The following is a 19,314-nucleotide window of genomic DNA, read 5'->3' on the forward strand; positions in this document are numbered from 1 at the left end:
ACTGTAGTATCACCCTTACGGTTCTCAGCCAGACCATCTCAACGACGACTCCACCATGCCCACCCACTGTGCCCGTGACACCAAGTGAGGCACCGCCCCAGTCGACAGTGTCGCAGGGCAAGCAACTTGTGATGCGCCAGGCTCTCCCTACAGATTTCTCCACAACAACCGTGTTTGGACCGCGGCCTTCGTATGCCACACAGGCCTGTAACTCTGGGACCTACTCGTCTGCCTGCTCTTGTGCAAACATTACTACCGCTTTGGTATCGTATCTTGGAACAGTAAGTAAGCTCGTATATGTGGAGGGAGACTGGACAGAAAAAAAAGAAAGTGTTTAGAATGCTAAGTTATTGCTAGGTTGTGACGAATACAGCCACGACAACGATTACTTCGATTGTGACCACCAGTGGGTCTTGCCCAGGTGTCTCTGTGTCTTCTGCATCGTCTACTTTGGCTTCGTCGTCTTCAACACTGTCCAGTAGCAGCGCAGTGTCGAGTGTGGCCTCTTCTGGCAGCACAAGCAGCTCATTATCTAGTTCGACTTCGTCGTCACAATCTAGTAGCAGCGACAGCAGCGCATTATCGAGTTCAACGGCATCCTCAACTGGGTCAAGCAGTGCCTCTGTTAGCAGCGCATCTGTTAGCAGCACAGGCAGCACCTTGTCTAGTTCAGTCACGTCCTTGACTAAAAGCAGTAGCTCATTTGTTAGTAGCACATCAGCCAGCGCGACAAGCAACTTTAGTAGCTCGAGTGTTACAGCAACGGGACCAAGCTCATCGCCTACAAGTCTGAGCAGTCTATCTAGCACTGGAAGCGAAGTTGTTCCGTCGACCATGGCGAGCAGCTCAGTGAGTAGTTCAGCAAGCAGTTTGAATGGCACGTCGTCAGGTACAAGTGTGACAGCTACTAGCAGTGCATCAGTATCAACGGACAGCTCGTCTAGTAGTTTGAGTGGGTCGTCTTCAGCGACGAGTGTGGCGTCTAGCACTGGCTCATCGACATCTCCCAGCAGCTTATCCAGCAGTTCGAGTGGGACAAGCATGGTTCCGACCAGCAGCTCTTCGGCAACGTCGAACAGCTCGTCAGTTGTCCCAAGTAGTGCATCCAGCACTTCGAGCAGTTTGATCAGCATTTCGAGCAGCCCAACTGCTACTTCTGAGAGCTCTTTGGTGTCTTCGAGTAGCCCGTCTTCATCGTCGATTGTGGCTACAAGTTCGTCAGACAATATTACATCATCAGCAACTGCTTCTATCAGCAGCAGCAGCGTGACTTCCTCTCAACTATCAAGCAGTAGTTCATTGTCGGATTTGGCTAGTAGTAGCTCAAGCTCGTCGACGGTTAGTAGTGTGTCGGTTAGTTTGAATAGCAGCAGCAGCAGTGTGCCATCGTCATCGTCTCTTGCCTCATCCGTATCGAGTACGTCGGCGGCGTCTTCAACGACAGTCACGTCAACAAGCGCATCGACAAGCAGCGCAACGCCGAGCGGGCAACCGTGTGAGGGGCTTGGGGCGGAGCGATGCGAGGGTGTGTGCCGCGACACGACGTCGGATGCACTGAACTGCGGGCGGTGCGGCAATGCGTGCACAAGTGGGCGGCAATGCATCAACGGCGTATGTGCATCTCGGCCCTGCGACTCGACGTGCAACTTTGACCGACTGTGCGGGTCAGGCAGCGGGGGGTCGACACGGTGCATTTGCGCGACGACGATTGAGGGCAACGGAGTATGCTTTGACAAGAACCGGTACAGTTGCGGCGACGTCAACCTTGTGAGGTGCCAGAGAAGCGTGTTCGGACCAGAGGGGTGCCCGATTGGGTCGGTGTGTGTAAGGGACGTGTGCAATTGTGGCGCCGTGCCGGCAGCAGGCATTTGTGTGTCTACAAGTGGATGTGGGGATTCGGGGACCAATATCTTGGGGAGCCTGGTCAGGATTGGGGAGATGGAGAGGCGCAGGAGGGCGGCGAGGGGCGTGGGAAAGTAAGGCATGGTGGAGGAGGGGGACAAAGAGGAGAAGGCATCGTGAGGAGGGGAGATGGTGAGTGTTTGTGGTGGGGGTGCACGGGGTTTGTTGGTTGCTTGTTGCATGCATAGCATACAGACACAAATGGAAGATGAGTGAGTATAAGTAATATGTGCACACACATATATAGACAAGCGATGCAGGCAGAGGCAGGCACCAGGTTGCAGGCTGCAGGCGCGGGATCGGGGGCAGGTGCTAGCGACAAAGAGGGCATTTTGTTGTTGTTTTTATTATTATTTGTTGTCGATGGGAATCGAAGCAGGTGGCCGAGGCATGAATTTGCACGTCGATAAGAGTTAGTGGAATGACGGTGGCATGCATGGGCGTTTGCTCCACGGGCTTGCAGGGCGGCCAGGACATGCTCTCCGCGTTAGCGCGGCGTTGCTGGGACGATTGCCCGCAATGTTTATCCACCAACTCGGCAGGGCATAGCCGGCCCATGCAGCCAGTGCAACCACAACCACATCCACACCCACCACCAACACCACCACCACCATCATTTGTCTGCCATGTCTGCCATTCTGCTGCCCTAGACCTGTTCATCCCGTTTCAACTTCCCCCCTCCCCCTCCTCTCCTTTTGTTGCCTTCTTCTTCTTGCCCGGAGCCTGACCTCAAGGCCGCGCCGAACATGGCTGCTGCTACCACCACTGCCGCCGCCGCAGGTGCTGCTGCCGCACAATCACCAGCACCAACAACAACGGGCCATCGCCGTAATCGCTCCGCGGTCCTGAGATCTTTTATATCATCCAGGGGCCACAGGCGCTCGCCCACCGAAGGCTCTGCCATCCCATACACACCCGTGTCCGCTTCGCCGCCCTTCCTGCCCGCCCCCAGCCTCCAGCCACCACTGCTCCCGCCAGACCACCCTCACAGCGCCAGCCAGTCGTCACCCCGCAAGTCCAACGACAACCGCTCCACAAGCACCAAGAAGAGCCTGCACAAAAAGTCGCTCAGCTCTGTGTCGCTGCGATCGCTGGCAAAGCGTGCCGACGACAAGCCCAAGGAAAAGAAGTCGTCTGACTTGAGGCGGTCGCAGGACGAACCAGAAAAATCCCCCCGCCCCAAGTCGTCCACCAACCTGGCTGCCATGTTCAGCAAGGCCAAATCCCGAGACCGCTCCCCCACCAAGGAATCGAGAGACAAAGAAAACACTGAGCCGTCCCGCGCCGCATACGCGCCACCGCCCCCTCCCACTCCCATCTGGGCAGAGTTCAGTTCCCAGTCCGCCATGCCCGCTGCCTCCAATACCCCTCTGGACAGTCGTCCCCGCACCAGCACCGAGGGAGGCCTTGGCCGATTCCCTCCAGCTGACTACTCGCCCACCAAGCAGCGCAACTTCTTCGAGTACGGTCAGCCTGCGGTGCGAAACCCCGCCACCAAACAGCGGCCCAAGTCTATGTTTGCCGCCAGCTCGTCCACTACCTCTCTGCTCCTTGACACATTCTCCCGCAAGAGGAGCAACGAGCGCATGCCCCTGTCCGACACACAGGGCAATGAAGGCCGCTTCAGAGACCCTTCTCCCAGCAAAAGCAAATCCACGAGGCCAGCGCTTGGTAGAGCTAGTACCGACAGCGGCAGCAAGGACTTCAGTGTCAAGCCCATGGCACCGCCCCCGCCCCCAGCCTCACCAAAGAAACAAAACAGAGTCATGGCCGCCGTCGCTGCCTTCAACGGCAAGGCTAAGCAGGCTGACGGCCCCCCAACCCCCACTGTCAAGCACGACCCCAAGGTCGTCGATGCTGAATTTGAAGAGGTTCTCGTAAGTCTTGTTACTTCCCCGACCTGCTCGTGTGCTCACCTCCGCAGGAATCGCGAAATATCCCTACCCACCAACGTGCGCAGATGAGAACATTGAAACTCGAAGTCAAGGCCGACTTTGTGCGCATGCACAAGCTCGACACTCCTCAAACTTCGCGCAGCTCGTCTGGCACCGCTTCCGCCGGGGAAACCACCAAGCCGGCAGCACAAAAGACGTCCAAGTCGCGGCACGGATCTCCTGTGGATGACGCTGACCTTGATGCACAAGCAGATCCGTCTGGCTATTCGACCAAGCGCGAGCGTCCAAGGAGTAGGACATTTACCTTCAACAGAAATGATTCACCGACCAAGAAGCAGAAGGGTGACTTGGGTGAGCGCAAGACGTCTGCCAAGACTGCAACCATCCCAAAGTCTCCCTCTATGCGCTCCTTGAGGTCTAATCATTCAGAACGTTCCGTGTCCAACGGTGCCAAGTCAGTCAAAGCTGACGAGTTTATTGCTTACTTGAAAAAGACGCCAAAGCCCCAAAACGTCGAGGTTGGCAAACTGCACAAACTTCGCCTGCTCATTCGCAACGAGACAGTTGACTGGGTTGACAATTTCATCCAGGATGGTGGTATGACTGAACTGGTAGGCCTCCTCCATCGCATCATGGAGATCGAATGGCGCGAGGATCACGAAGACACCTTGCTCCACGAACTGCTTCGCTGCCTCAAAGGACTTTGCACCACTGCAACGGCCCTAAAGCAACTCAAGGAAATCTCCTCCACGCTCTACCCAGCTCTGCTTGCCATGCTTTTTGATGAGGAGCACAAAGGCCCGAGTGAGTTTACTACGCGTGAGCTCATCATCGAAATCATCTTCGCACACCTCTCTATGGCTCCAGAGGCCGAACTGGGAACTCGTGCTGCCGAATTGATGAAGTACCTCAAGGATCCCGTAAAGGAGAAGGAGACATCAACAGTCCCCTTCATCCTTCAAATGCATCAGCCGCGCCCATACCAAGTTTGGTGCAAAGAGCTGTCCAATGTTACCAAAGAAGTCTTCTGGATATTCATTCACCATTTGAACGTAGTTCCAGTCCCACCAAGACCAACAGAGGGCAGGTCGTATGCCAAGACTCATTTCCCAGGCCAGCGAGCTATTGTCCCAGCAGCACCCTATGTCGGTGGTGTAGAATGGGATGCTACCAATTACCTCGCCACTCACATTGATCTCCTCAACGGAATCATTGCCTCCATACCCACCCGCTCTGCTCGCAACCAATTCCGCCAGGAGCTCAAGGTTTCTGGCTTCGAAAAGGTCATGGGCCACCTTCGTGCTTGCAACCCCAAGTACTATGGCGCAGTCCACGACAGCGTCAAAGTATGGATTGGGGCTGCCCTTGAAGATGACTGGGACGTCAAGACTGTGCGTATGGGTGCCGGTGAAAGCAAGAGCAGTGCCAGCCCTCTCAAACAGAGTCCCAAGAAGAAGGTTGAGGCCCCACCTCAACTTCAGGCACCCCCCAAAATGGACATTGGCCTTGGCTTAGGACTAGGTTTTGACAGGGAAATCTCCATTGGTCACTCGAAGAAGGTCGTTGACGACGACTGGATCTGATGTGTTTGATCGGTACCTGACGTTGAAAAACGTTATGCATTCGATTGTGCTGAGATTGCGCAATCACTTCCTGGCCGTTTTTGGTCTTGGATAGAATGATCAGCATATCTTGTTCAGGTTGGTGATACAGCAACAGTTACGACACCCTTGAGCCCACCAGCGTCAGAATCATGACCAGCCAAGGCACAGCAAAACATTGTGGGCGCACATTTATTACGGAGTCTGTTGGTTTGTCTTTTCCTACGGACTTTGCATTGGCGCCATGGAGCTTTCTACTCACTCGCCTCATCTCAACATCTGCATTCCTTCTCAGGCGTTGTTCCCTCGTTCTCCGCGGCCCCCTTTGCTTACTTTGGACCTGGAGCAACAAGCGTCTCCATTTATGACTTCCTTCTCTCTCTCTCTCTGTGTACCTCTTCATCTCAATGTCTCTCTCTCCATCACCTTGTTAGCAATGAAAAACACGACCTTGACGACCCGAGACGGCTGGTGTTTTTTATTTTATTTACCCTTTCTCCCGGACCTTTGTTTATTTATTTTTTTCTCACTGTACCTTTTTGTGCCTTGTTTTCATTCGTAATAGGATGAGCAAAGGGGTTAGGGTAAATAAATTCTGCACTACACGAGATGAATTTGAAAGCAATTGAACAAACACTACAGTAGAATGCCATTACGTGCTTACTTGTTCTTGGTTTCCAGCGAGCCGACTAACAGATGACATAAGTACCCAACGGAGGACGTAAAGGTAAAATAAGTAGATGATCCAAACAGGATATCATATGGGTATCTATTTCACCACCGTTATTTACGCCTAAGCCTTGTCGTTTCACACGTTAACCCTCCTACTTTACATGGAAAGAAAAAAGACAGACAGGAAACCCAGAGGCCTACTAGTCTAGTTACAAAAAAGCCTTACCCTGCATAACTCCATGCCGCTAAAGATTAGACGGTGACAACGAGGGGACAAAAGAAAAAAAAAAGGGGGGGCAAGCGACTAGAAGGCATTCGAACCAAAAATCACGCCTTTTTCTTGCCTTTTCTCCTCGCCTTGTTCTTCCCCACTTCAACACTCGCACCCTCAACCTCACCCTCTTCCAACCCCAACACCGCATTCCCTTCCATTTCCTTCAGCTTCTCCTGGCCACTAATGAAAAAACTCAAATCACGATTCTGTTCCTCGAGATCTGCTTTGGCTGCTTCCAGTTCGGCGACGCGCTGTTCGGCCTCTTGGGCTTTGAGCTCCAGATGCTTGATGCGCTGCATGAGCGACTCGTTGACAATCTGCTCTTCCTTGTACTGCTTGGTGAGTTTGCGAGCGAGGTCAGATGCCTGTGCTGCTTTTTGGGCGTTGCGGGCGGATTCTTTGGTTAGTGAGGCGATTGTGGCGGTTGCTTCTTGGTGCTCGGTCGAGAGCTGGTCGAGTTTTTGGGATAGAGCGGCTACGCTGCGTGTTGCTTCGTCGGCTGAAGTGGCGGCTTTGGCGGCCTTGTCTACGGCACGCTCGAGTTGCTCTTCAAAGTATGCGCGTTGTGATTCGAGCTGGGAGGTGAGGAGGTAGGCGTACTCCATGCCCATGTTGTCCAGCTTCTCGCGCGGGACCGTGTCGTTGGCGTAGCCCGTCATACCAGGCGCGCTGAATGACTGGTTTGAAGCAGGCATATCCACAAGTTTACCATCGGCTTTGTTTTGTATGAGTCGATGAACATATCCGTCGCCTGCATAGTCCCAGACATGCTGCGTCACTACGTCCATGGCATACGTATGGCTTGTGGCCTCGTAATGTGCGAATGCATGCGCCGAATCATAGCGGCCACATCCTATGTTACCGCAGATGAGACAGATCCAGAGGTTCTGCGTAGATCCACAAACACTACATTCATTGTCTGGACTGTCACCATCAGCGCTGTGGTGCGAGGTAAAGGCGTCGTTTTGTGTATATCGACAGACTGGACAGCCTGAGCCTCGCCATTTCTCAAGACAGGCACAATGAAAGACGTGCTGGCAGAGTATCGTGAGCAGGCCCGTTGTTTCGTCCATCCTCTCCAAACAGACAGGACATGTCGGCAGCTCTACTAGAGCCGGTGTAGGTGGAGCGTGTGGCTTTGCAGTCAGTGATGATGCTATTGATGGGCCATCGACTGGCGAGGAGACAGTAGTCGCTGGCGGAAGAGGAGCTGTGGGCTGTTTTGTTGCAGCGGGCGCAAAGGGATCGTTCGTAAGGTCTGGGTACGAAGTCGGGTCACGGTTTGAGTCGCCGTTTTGAAAGTTGATCGACTTGACAAAGACGACATGACAGTATTCAGGCTAGGTCTGGTTAGCAACTAAAACGATATGGATTCGTCGAGTTATTGTCATCTCACCTCCATGCTGTTGAAAGGCTTGCCGTCCCACTCTTTCCTCCACTCACGCGCCCTCTTGGCCTCACGAAATTTCATGAGCACCATGTACTTGTTGGCTCTGCTGGTCCTAATGAGTCTGAAATGTGAGACATACTCCCTCGTCTGCTCACCCATGAAGCCCAAAAAGTCCGACGGCGTCATGTATGAAGGGACCGCCAGTATACACAGCGTTGTGCAGTCTTCCTCATTGAAGGTCTTGTCCCCCCGATCCACCTCATCGTACAAGCCCGGTGTCTCTTGCCCATCCCGATACAAGTGCACGACCCCCCAGCCGACTTCTGTATCTTTCAGGTCAGAGGGTATGAATTTACCCTTTGTCGCTAAACCGCCAGGATTGGGCGCATGCGATGGGTGCTTGAGGGACTTTGCGCGAGACGGGGCGAGCTCAGTGTCATCGGCCTGGTTCATGTCGATGCTAAGAATGGAGATGGTATCGAAGCGCCAGTCTCTGTGTGCAAAGCTCTGCGTCCGTCGGTGCGCAGGCCTCTTTGGGGGTTTGATGACGGGCACAGGGCTGTCGTGGTGATCCGAGAAAGATGGCCGGGTGCGCTGGCTGAGTCGGCGAGAAGTAGCCCGTTGCTCACGAGAGGTGGAGGGTCCGCTGTGTGTGCGCGACGAAGGCGATGATGGCAAAGGAAAAGAGCCCCAATAAGCCCTTTGGTGTACCGGGAGCTCCGAATGGAAAATGTCAGTCTGCGGTGGTGGAGTAAACGTCTTGTCCGGCGATGAGCGCGAGGGGTAAAGCTCGAAGGTAAGGTGAAAGAAATAGGTCGGCATCACAGTTTTTGGACTGGAGTCTGCATTTCGGATGTGCTGTCACGGCGAGTAGCTGACGCGATTTTGCAGCGGCTTGACATGCGACCGGATTGTTTGCGACTTGAGCTACATGTATGAAAATGTGTATGTATAGATGCATGTATATATAAATGGTTGCAGTTGCGGCGGCAGTGGGCTAATAGCGCGTCATACCGCTTGGACTAAAAGTAGCGTGCCGACCATCGGCATTAACTACCCCACGCCCTCCGTTCCTTTAGGGTAGATGAATACATCACAAGCAGTACAAGGCGCAGGGACTTGATAATTAAACTGATGTATTTGACATGGTTCTGTGCCCGTACAAGCCACAGGCCTCGTCATGATCCTCATGTCGATGGTAACCTCTTAGCTCCCGCCAAATGCGGACCGTAACTAGCAATGTCGAAAACGCCCTAGCTATGCATATATAACAAACAAAACGCCCATACTCCTGCATGTGTGCATGTGCAAGCATCCTTCCCCACACCTTGCTGTGTGCCAAAAGAACCGGCCAAGGCTGTGCCTACACTAGTCCATGCCACATTACTACCTGAAATAATAAAACTCGGATGCCGTGTCATCAATTCGTTCGCCAAAGTGCGGTTTTGGGTATCGCTTTTGTACAAGTGGAAACATTCGCGCCAGCCCCAAATGATATGCTGTTTGTGTCTGTGTTTCGTGTCTAGGCCTAGGCCTGCTCTGCATCCATAGGCTCTGCATCAGTGACATCTTCAATCTCATGGCCCTTGGAATTAACAACAATGCGCCGTCCTCGCTGTTCAGCGGGAACACCGTCGCGTGAAGCGCCAAAATCGAGAACCTGTTGCAACGTTAGCCGGAAAAGAAGAAACCAGCTCCTACGTCTGCTTACCTCGATATACGTCATGCTGTTGCGCTGAACAGCAGCGACACAGCGCCGCTCGTTGAACTTGACCTGCCACACGCCGCTCAGGTCGGTCAACAAATCCTTAACAAACTCTCCAGTCTTGACATTCCACATCTTCAGAGTGCGGTCAGAGCCAGATATGACCTTTTGCCCGTCGTGCTGGAAACAGGTAATGGCACCGGTATGAGCACAAAGTCGACTCTTGCACTGTCCATTTTCCGGATCCCAAATGCGGAGAGTGGAGTCAGCAGCCGCAGATACTAGGCGCCCGTGGCTCAGGTCGAGGAGACCAACCAGAGAGGTGTGCCCCTCAAGCGTGAATATACAGGCACCTGTCTCCAGGGACCAGACCTTAACCATGTTGTCCATAGAACCACTAATGCAACGATTCCGAGCATGGTCAAGGACAACGCTATAGACCTTTTGTGAATGACCCTGAAGACGCTGGAGAACTTCTCCGGTCGAAATTTTCCATACCCGAACAGTACAATCGTAACTACCGCTCACCAGAGTGTCCCCGTGGGCAGCAATAGCGCGTACCGAATGATGGTGCCCAGTCAAAGCGCGTATGAAGTAAGGGTTATCATGGTCGTTTGCAGATGCTCCAGTTTGCATAACGCTCCGATCACCCGGCTTGGGAAGTTTCCATACACGAAGCGTTGAATCGCGTGAACCGGTGATAATGAGCTCCTCCTTTGGCATCATGATGGGTTGGCCATCGATGGTCTCGCCAATATGCGTTGGCTTGAGGATCACCAAGCATCGGACGGTCGATGTGTGACCCTGGAACACGTGTGTGCACTCTCCTTTGTCAATGTCCCATACGCGGACTGAGCGATCGGTAGAGCCGGACACCAGTGTGTTGCCTTCGTACTGAAGGGCCCATACGCCACCTTCATGTCCCTCGAGACGGTTACGCAGTGCTCCTGTCTTGGTATCGTAAACATTGATATTTGTATCATCACTGCCAGTAAGTATTTTGTCTGTATCAAACTGTAAGCAGGTCACAACGTGGCGTTGATGCGCACGGAACGCAATGTGTTTTGGCTTAGTTTCCTCAGCCATCCAGCTCTTGCGTATGAGGTGATGCCTTTGGTACAAGGATTTGAAGAGATGCATAGCGCGTAGACTAGGTAAGCCCACGTTGGGGTCCGAGATGGCAGCTTCTGCACGCTTGGCGAAAGCGTGCGGTCCTTCATGAAGATCGGCGGGACGCAAATACAGGGCCGTCTGGGTCTTAGTCGAGGCTCGATTCTTGCGTTGCTTCTTGCCGCTGCCGCTGCCATGTTTGCTGGTAGCCTTCCTCTTTTGGCGCGTTGATGAGGATCGTGTCACAGCACCTTCTTGGTCTTGTAGGCCACCGGACAAACTTGAGCTCGGAAAACCTGAAAAGCCTTCGTTGTCGGACCGGGAAGTGATCGACTGGGCCCTCAAGTCACACTCATAACTATCAGCCGAGTGAGGATATTGCCATCCCCAACCTTCCTGCACAGCTCGTTCCAGCTCGCCGTGCGGCAGCCTGTAACCGTCCCTGTCAAGTAGATCCTTCCAGGCAGACTCATGAGTGTCGATTAGCTTTCGCCAGTACTTTGATACCCGTGCAGCGCTGCACATGCTCTTGACGTCCAGATAACCGATGATCTCTAAGCTCAGCTCAGTAGGAAGTGAGGCGATAAAGTCACGTTTGAGAGCCGGGTTCACTACATCTGCAACAAAGTGCAAAGTCGGTTTTTTGCATCGTCGGAGCATTTGGTAAAGAACATACGACTTCATCTGTTCTGGCAGAGCATCGAATGAGTTGAGCATGTTTGGTATATCCATGATGGAAGGGGTCGGTAGTTGGGTATTGGAGTCATCATGGGGGAAGAGAGGAAAGTCGCCTGTGCGTGAATTGCTAGACTCGCCCTGGGAGAGATCAAGTCCGGAGAGTTCGCTTGCATCATAGTCTATGTCCATGGCCGAAAACGAGGTCCCATTGCTGTTTTGTTGGGCAAGATTTGCGGCAGCAGTGATGGGCGATAAACTGGGGCTCGGCAAGCTAGCATCCTGGACAGAATTCGTATCGAGAGGGGCAAGTCGCGAGGTAGAGAAGGAACCATGTTCAGTAAAGGGTCCGACCGGTTCCAAGTCAGATTCGGCTATTGGGGGAGTAGCAGCCACGCCAGGACCGTCAACCACTCCTGTGGGGAATGAATGTTCTGGAGAGTGTTCACGCTGACTGGAATGACTACCTTCGGGCTGTGTAGATGCAGTAAAAGCCTCTCGGAGATGCCGCCTGGATGGCGTTCTGCCCAGTCCGAGTTGCTGCGGTGTCGGTCGTGCGCTGGGCTTGGGGAACGGGCTAGGTCGGGTTTTTGGCAGACGGGATGCACCCATCTCCCCTTTATTTGTTTCAGGTGTAGCTGGACACGAACCTTCGGTATCTTCTGGTGCACTGTTGTGGGCCATTTGTGCAGGGTCAGTTCCCTTGTCGCGCTCTAACCTGGGTTTTTTGCTTTGGCGATGCATACCAACCAACTCGACAGCCTTGGTTATTGATGGAGGTGGAGGTGATTCGTCTGTATTGTCTCGTTTTCGTCGAGCAGACACGGAGCGCAGTCCTTGATGTGCTCGAATCTTGGGACGCGTCGTGCGGTTGGGTGTGGCGAAGACTGGAGATCCATTAAAAGATTCGACTTTCTGAACTTTTCCCTTTGATCGGAGGACTTCCTGGAGTGATCTCTGCTGCAAGTAGGGCGTCAGTTATAAACATAGTAACTAAAGAAATGGTGACGTGCGCAGCTGTAACGCGAAAGGCGTCGGCTGCATGCATGTCCCTGGAATTGTCGAAGGCGTACCTCTTGCACCCGCTCCGATGCAGCCTCTGCTTCCTCAAAGCAAGCCAGTTCGCCTCCAGATTCAAAATAGAACTTGCGTATCGACTCCGGTGCTTGGACATGGGCCAGTGGGTAGTCTTTCGGGTCTCGTTCAGCCAGGCTTCCGGGGGCGTTGACACAGAGGGGCGGAAAAGTGGTGGTTGTGGTATACGTGGTTGTGACTACTGTGGTCTTTGTCGCTGGGGCGAGCGAGAACTGTGCCATGGTGGCGTAGGGGTCTGGGGTTTCGTGTAGCACCGTCTTGGACACGCCATCAGCACTGGGGCCGGAGTCATTCGAGGCAGAGGCCATGTTGCAAGACGGCGACGGGCTTTAGCGATAGAAGTGCGCGTCGTCGTCGCTCTGTGTGAGGGGGATCCGCAGTAGGGGAGGGGCAGGGTTTGGGTGGCTGATAGGCAGCCTTGGTAGCGGTGGTGGAGAAGGAGGAGGTGGTGGTGGTGATGGTGACAGGCGTGCGGGAACCAAAGCACGCGATGGGTCGAGGAGGAGCAGCAAGACGCGGGAGAGAAACAGTGGGGTTAGTAATCGTGCATGTCGCCAACAGTGACCGGGACGCGGGCTTGGTCGGGGCGGCGATGTGTGGTAGTTTTGTGGTGGGTGTTGGCAGGCGTGTTGCCGCTGGCCGAGACGAGATGGGATGGCCGGCAAAGTCGAGGCGTGCGGCGGGAGGTCGAGAGCGGAAACAGGCCACGTAGCAGCGAGAGCGGAACAGCGAGAGAAGAGTCTCGTATGGCTCAGAGGAGGGGACTGGGTGTTGTGGGCTGGCACGGTGGTGGGGTTTATGGAGAGTAGACGAGCGAGCAAAGGCATGAGCACTTGCAGGGCGGGCTGGTCTAGCTCGGCCTAATCCTAATCTTGACTTCCCGCCCTGTCAATTTGGTGCCGCATCACCTCACGGTAAGTAGATGCATATGTAGTATTGACACCATGCACCAGACCAGCACCACCGCGCCTTTGATTGCACTGTTTGTCCAGCCTGTACATGGTTCCATGCACCAGCCAGGCCCAGCTGTCCTTGTTCGCAGCGCGTGCCCTCGTGTTTGGCCTCTTCCCCGAGCCATGGTCTCCGAGGCGCATACCTCTTCTGCCTCGTGTGCATCCTGACGCCATTTGGCCAACCGCGCTGCCGCGGCAAGAGACCGAGAAAAAAAATCCCCACCAGGCGCCCGTCTCGATGTGCTGTCCGAACAAGACACGCGTGAAGCAAGCACGGCCACAAGAGGCCGCCACGCCGCACGTGGAGTGTCACGGGAGGAGTCGAGAATAGCAGGCAACCCCAAGACAATCATGCCCCGATGCATCTACTCACCCGAGCCTCTGCTTCAAGACGCTGCTTGTCCAAGACTGGAAAATGGATGCTGTTTCATGGTTTGTGTGCAATCCGCCATTGGTAATCATGATTATCATGATTGCCATTATCAGCACCATTGCCCGCTGCGCGAAGATGGCACAGCTGATGTCTGGAGCCGTCTTCGCATTCCTGCCGGGGCCACTTGATCCAGCACGGCCGTGGGGAAGCTATGCCGGGAACAAGACGTCATGCTCTACCTCAGTAGGCAGCATGCAACTGTGAAGATGGATACTCTGGCCTTATCTCACCGTCTTCCGTGTCTATCTAAGTACTTACTTGCTACATATACCCGGTCAGCCCTACCCTTTGACCGCTTTTGATTACCAATGCCCGATCCCTCTGCGTGCTGACATGGATATGTAAGTATGTACCAAGTACAAGACAGCAACACCACCCAATCGGGCTTTCATGTTCCGTCTCTGCCAGCGACGAACAGGGCCAGGCTTCACACCGCATGTGTAGGCTGCACCACCACCTGTTTGAACTGGTTGACAAAGAACAGTCAGGCGGCCAACGGATGCCGGTACTGCCGCTGTGATTGACAGCGGAGAAGCGAAAAAAAAAAGTCCGACAGCGCCCAGGCGCCAGGAAGCCTAGCTGGGAGAGATGCGACACTGGGAAACGGCGTTGAGTGCATGTGACTGTCTGTGTTTGACGCTTGTAAGTAGAGTACACATGTAAGTACACCTACAGGTGTGTAGAGTAATCGCATGCAGCCAGAGGCATTCAGTCCCCATCACGTGCACAGGCTGAGTAAGTATATATGTAGGTAGGTAGTATGTGGTAAGTATGCAGGTGTACCCGTGTCGCGTGGGCAGCTAGTACGCGCATACATACTTACATGCTACGTATACACAGTAGAATACTTACTACACACACATACATGCATGGGTGGGTGAGGCTCAAGTCCACGGGGCACCTGCAGAGCACGTAATGGCCTACTTACTGTGGGCCGCCCGGCGATGTGCCCATGGCGGAATCTCGCCCATCCCCCCCTTCCCCCAAAATTTCAATGGAGCTGCGTCTGCCCACTGACACACGGCCCGCCACAACCAGGGCATCTCAGGCTCCTCGACGGGACGAGCTCCATCAGATCCAAAGCCATTGCGCATCCGGGACGGCTGAGCCCTTGATCAAGGACAAAGACGTTCATGATCATCGTGAGAAAACCCACAGGATCACCACCAGGTCCAAAGACGAGCGCTGATCGATGGTGCATGCTACATCCCCCCTGAGCATCTCCCGCGGGCCCCAGTCCCTCAACACTCACACTCTGTCATGATGGTGGTGCCAACATTCCAAATCTGCACAGCTGCTCGTCAGCCACGCGGTTTCGCCCACCGTGGCCATCCGACAATGTACTTCCACAAGTATGTATGTACGAGAGTATACATGGATGCCAACTACTGTTCCTACCCGATCGGGCTCTTTTTCAATTAGGGGTATGGAGCCAGACTCTGTGGGGAAAAGAAGCGACTGCGGCGCAATTCAGGTACGACGGACGTGGAGATTGGCAAGGAATGTATTTATACATCATGCCATCAACGACAGAGGCAGGTGTCAAGGCGCTCAACAGCCTCAATTTGCCCTGGCCCATGCCTCTCCAGGGCTGGAATTAGCGCAGCGCCAGAAACGCACGGGAGCCTCGTACTGTGGTGACGGCGCAAAGGCAAAGGTTCGGTACGCTGCGCTCTGGCCCGGCCTCAACCACCTGCCCTGGCTTGCCCTGGCTCCCTCAGCTCAAATCCAAATCCAAATCCAAATGCCCACTCGACCTCGCGCCCAACAGCAAACATGACGCCCGTCGCCTTGGACGCTGGCTCCACTCGCTCCACAAACTACGGCGCATTCATTCACTTAGCACCGCAACAGCGCATCCCCAAAGGCTAAATATCGCGTATACAATTGGGGTATGCATGTCTGTGATGAAGCAGTGGCTTCTGTCAGAGCCGTGCAGCCTGGCCTGGCAAGCTTGTGCAGGGGGTGATCCGCAGCTCTGCCGGCTGACACCCCTGGCGCCCACTACCACGCGGATCTTACTACCAGAGCCACGGCCATGTCGCAACCCGCAGCATCCAAGTCACAAAGCCCTCGACGTTAATCTTCACACTCTATACCTGCCCGTTCGCCATTCCTTTTGTCTGTAAAGCTGCGCCCTCCCCCGCCCTCTTTTGCAATCCCACACCCTTCCTTTTCTCCCTCTGCCCCCCCTCCCCTCTCCGGTCCCCTGCTTCTTCATGGAACCGTACTACTGCCGTTCCTGCAGATAGCATTCCAACCCACGCCGGGTTAGCGTCTGGCGCAGGAAGGGCCCGCTGCTGAACCCTTGGGTTCCTCGGTCGGCCTTGTTGTACAGTCCATTAATCCACCGCATACCGCACCCTCGCCGCTCTCCCAAAAAGCAAAACACCGTCCACCCGCATGTCCTCTCGGCCCCGGTCCGCGATAGCAACAGACATGGTTTCGGCCTAAACCAGCGCCTATTCGGAATTTGGCATGACGCCGTCCGCGCGTACCGCGATTCAGTTCTTTCCACTCTGTCTCTCACTTTACTGAGTCGCGCCTACACTAAAATTGCAGCCACCAACTTTCCTTTCGGCACCCCGGCTGGCTCACGCATCATGTCTCGCAACGACCGCGGACAGAAGAAGTTCTCCTTCGCATTGCCTCGCCGCCCGCGAAGCAAACCACAAAAGCCTCACGCCGCCGCTGCCGCCACCGACGACTACGACGACTACGACGAAAGCACTCGCTCCACACCACCCTCTATCCCCAGCTCCAGACGGCTGTCCCGTCACGACGAGACAATCAGCAAGGCGCATCAGATACTCGGCACTTCCAATTCGCTACATCATTCAACCCCAGGCCAATCGCTACCGACATCGAACCCTGGATACATGTCACTGGTCATATCAGAGACAAGTACACGCTCACATCTGGACGACTGGAATACAGCATCAACAGCAGAGAGTTCACGACGACCCGCCATGTCAAAACAACCATCATCAAATGTCCTAGGGCGGATATACTCCGGAGAAAGAAAGTGGGGCTCTGACCACAGCTCAACTGGCTATCGACTACATCCTCAGGCATCCAACTCGACCATTCGATCGCATTACGATGCGAAAAACTCCCCCTTGTCCATTTCGCAACAAACATCTGACTCGGCTATCCGAGACCGCGCGTTGAGAAGAGGTCGCACTCCGGTATTGACAGATAAGGGCTATGACGGCTATGTGGCAAGTGCTGCGTCACCCGTCATCCTGGATCAAGCAAGGAAAAAGAAGGATAGTAGAAGAAGTAAACCTGCTCGCCTCGATTTGTCGAGACTGTTTCCCAAGCCAAAGGACAGTGCCAATCAACGCCACGGCAACGCAATGCTCTCACCGACCAAGATGGTCAATTCGCCCGCTGCCATGTCAATGAATTCGGAATATTTCCATCACTCTCCATCAAGAGATCGAACTCCACAAAAAGCGACAAAATTATCACATAAGAACAGCACCGGCCATTGCAATCCTTCAGGACGTCGCGGAACAAGCCCAGTCCGCAAAATCGAGCGGGATGAGTATGACAATGCAAAAGTGCACGTACGTCGACCACCAAAGGGTGTTCAACATTGGTTCGATGCGCTCGAGGACGACAGTGAAGAAACCGCAGAGGAAATGCAAAAATTCCCTGCTTCGCGGGCTGCTCACTCACATGGTGAAGTCAACCGTAATACCTCTGGTGCTCAGACCTCCCAACCAGCAGGGAACGCAGCATTCGGCTCTCGATTGCAAAATTCGACAAATGCGTACAAGAGGGACAGTTTTGCGCTCGAGGATATTGTTGATATCCGTCATCTAACTTCGCCCAGCCAGTATTCGGTCAACACATATCACTCACAGACCTCATCAAGGACCAAGGAGTCGGCACTTTCAAAGACAAATCTTCAAGACTCAAGCGTCTTGTCGTTTTCTTCTTCAGAAGATGAGGGTGACACTAATCCAACACAGTCTAGACACGCATTCAACCGTCAGAGCGTGGATAGTGCCGACTATACTGGGGATATTATGATTGGACGCGCCCAAGCGTACGAAGTGCGCTCTTTACACAATCGCCAGCATTCCGCCGGAAAAATGAGTACACATTCGACATCCACAAACGCCGCAACAATTGACATCATATATACCCCTGAGCCGCCCTTGCCCACCTATCGCTATTCGCGGAATCGCACCTACAGCGGTAGTAAACGAACCAGTCACGTGAGGCAGCCTTCTGTGATTCTTGAAGATGAGGATTCTCGGCCGAGGACCGCATTCAATGAGCCCTTGTCGCCATCGAGACGGAGTGTGGCGAGTTCCCGTACATCGGCTAGCGCACCCCAACCTCATTCCGACCCATCGCGCAAATTCATGCAGGTCACCCCTGAGGAGGAGGCTTTACTCGAACTGATGAGAAAGAAGCGCGCTGCCATGCACAAACACTGTGGATCGCAGTCACAGTCCCGGGACCCCTCTGAGACAGGTTCTGTATGCACAACGGATACCAGAGCTAGAGAGCGCACATCGTCGAACGCGTCTGCACCGCATCAGCCATCGGCACGTGGCAGAGCAGCAAAGGTCGACGGTGCTGTAGGCACAAGCCAGCTACGGGATAGCTCTGTGAGCGATGCTTGGTCAGACCGCCACCACTCTCCGGCCAGCCGAGGAAGATCGCCTCGATGTCTTGTTGCATCGTCGGAAACCTCACGCCGCCGTCGCTCGCCACAGCGTTCGCCAACGCCTGCTGAAAGCGGAACGTCACTTACGACCACCGACCACCCATCGCCCTTACCATCGCCAATGACGCCTGGTCGTTATGTCGATGATTTGGGCGTCAATGTCAAAGTAGCAAATAGTGATACAAGCAACGAACTGGATGACATGTCGTCCTTGAACCAAGGTGTTGTTGGCGCACCATTAGAGAACGGCAAGTCGGATTCGTCTCGCGAGATAAGTGCGCATCGACGCCGTCGAACAGCATCTAGTGATGCGGATATGGCATTCCCTGTTCCGCCTACTCACGGTGTCCGGGACCTGACCCCAGTATCCGAGGCTTCGTCCCGCCCACCGAGCATTGTTGAACCACCAGCCCCAAAACCCCAAAAGAGAGCCACGAGACACATTAGTGAACTGGCTCTTGGTACTATAGAAACACGACAACGGCAAAGCAGTGCTCACTCAACTGCGACACGTACGTCATCGCAAGGCTCGACGTATGTCAACAGTGCAGGCAAGACGAGATCACGCCATCTAAGCCCCGATTGTATTACGAGCAACTCTCGAACCTCTACCGACAGTAGAGATAGCGTCAGCGATGATGTTTTAGCCGCCTGGAACAGCTTGGGCGGAACATACTAGTTTTCGGCCAAGCTGTTGTAATATTTTTCGGGGCAAATCCTGTACATGATTTTAACCCTTATTTTTTTCTTCCTTGTTCATTGAAATTTTCCTTTTGTCATTTTGCATGAAAGCCTTGTTTTTTTTTTCAAACTCGTAAAGGAACATATCACAGCCTCTTCGAAAGCCTGTCTTCTATGTCTATGTTTTTTCTCTCTTTGTTCACGCATTGCAGGGGGGAAAGCCTGATACCTACGAAACCGA

The 19,314-nt window shown here is 53.9% G+C and overlaps 6 protein-coding genes across 6 annotated transcripts; 3 read left to right on the forward strand and 3 right to left on the reverse strand.

The window, feature by feature from the left end:
• Window positions 1–353: 353 nt before the first annotated feature.
• Window positions 354–1,985, reverse strand: COCVIDRAFT_34023 (hypothetical protein; the record flags this gene model as incomplete). The annotated part of the gene is made up of 2 exons (XM_014705515.1): window positions 354–1,274; window positions 1,338–1,985. The coding sequence occupies 2 exons, from the start codon at window positions 1,983–1,985 to the stop codon at window positions 354–356; spliced, it is 1,569 nt and encodes a 522-aa protein (XP_014561001.1).
• Window positions 1,986–2,648: 663 nt separating this feature from the next.
• COCVIDRAFT_12387 (hypothetical protein) lies at window positions 2,649–5,380 on the forward strand (the record flags this gene model as incomplete). The annotated part of the gene is made up of 2 exons (XM_014705415.1): window positions 2,649–3,779; window positions 3,827–5,380. 2 exons carry the CDS (start codon window positions 2,649–2,651, stop codon window positions 5,378–5,380), a joined length of 2,685 nt encoding a protein of 894 aa, XP_014560901.1.
• Window positions 5,381–6,397: 1,017 nt separating this feature from the next.
• Window positions 6,398–8,556, reverse strand: COCVIDRAFT_12388 (hypothetical protein; the record flags this gene model as incomplete). The annotated part of the gene is made up of 2 exons (XM_014705416.1): window positions 6,398–7,684; window positions 7,741–8,556. The coding sequence occupies 2 exons, from the start codon at window positions 8,554–8,556 to the stop codon at window positions 6,398–6,400; spliced, it is 2,103 nt and encodes a 700-aa protein (XP_014560902.1).
• Window positions 8,557–9,262: 706 nt separating this feature from the next.
• On the reverse strand, window positions 9,263–12,627 carry COCVIDRAFT_87669 (hypothetical protein; the record flags this gene model as incomplete). Its single annotated transcript, XM_014705516.1, has 3 exons — window positions 9,263–9,394; window positions 9,446–12,184; window positions 12,298–12,627. The coding sequence occupies 3 exons, from the start codon at window positions 12,625–12,627 to the stop codon at window positions 9,263–9,265; spliced, it is 3,201 nt and encodes a 1,066-aa protein (XP_014561002.1).
• Window positions 12,628–13,263: 636 nt separating this feature from the next.
• Window positions 13,264–13,440, forward strand: COCVIDRAFT_87767 (hypothetical protein; the record flags this gene model as incomplete). Its single annotated transcript, XM_014705517.1, has 1 exon — window positions 13,264–13,440. The coding sequence occupies one exon, from the start codon at window positions 13,264–13,266 to the stop codon at window positions 13,438–13,440; it is 177 nt and encodes a 58-aa protein (XP_014561003.1).
• A 2,868-nt stretch (window positions 13,441–16,308) lies between these two features.
• Window positions 16,309–19,071, forward strand: COCVIDRAFT_12391 (hypothetical protein; the record flags this gene model as incomplete). Its single annotated transcript, XM_014705417.1, has 1 exon — window positions 16,309–19,071. The coding sequence occupies one exon, from the start codon at window positions 16,309–16,311 to the stop codon at window positions 19,069–19,071; it is 2,763 nt and encodes a 920-aa protein (XP_014560903.1).
• Between the last annotated feature and the right edge of the window lie 243 nt (window positions 19,072–19,314).

Source organism: Bipolaris victoriae, assembly GCF_000527765.1.
Source record: "Bipolaris victoriae FI3 unplaced genomic scaffold scaffold_8, whole genome shotgun sequence".
In the NCBI taxonomy this organism is placed as follows: domain Eukaryota; kingdom Fungi; phylum Ascomycota; class Dothideomycetes; order Pleosporales; family Pleosporaceae; genus Bipolaris; species Bipolaris victoriae.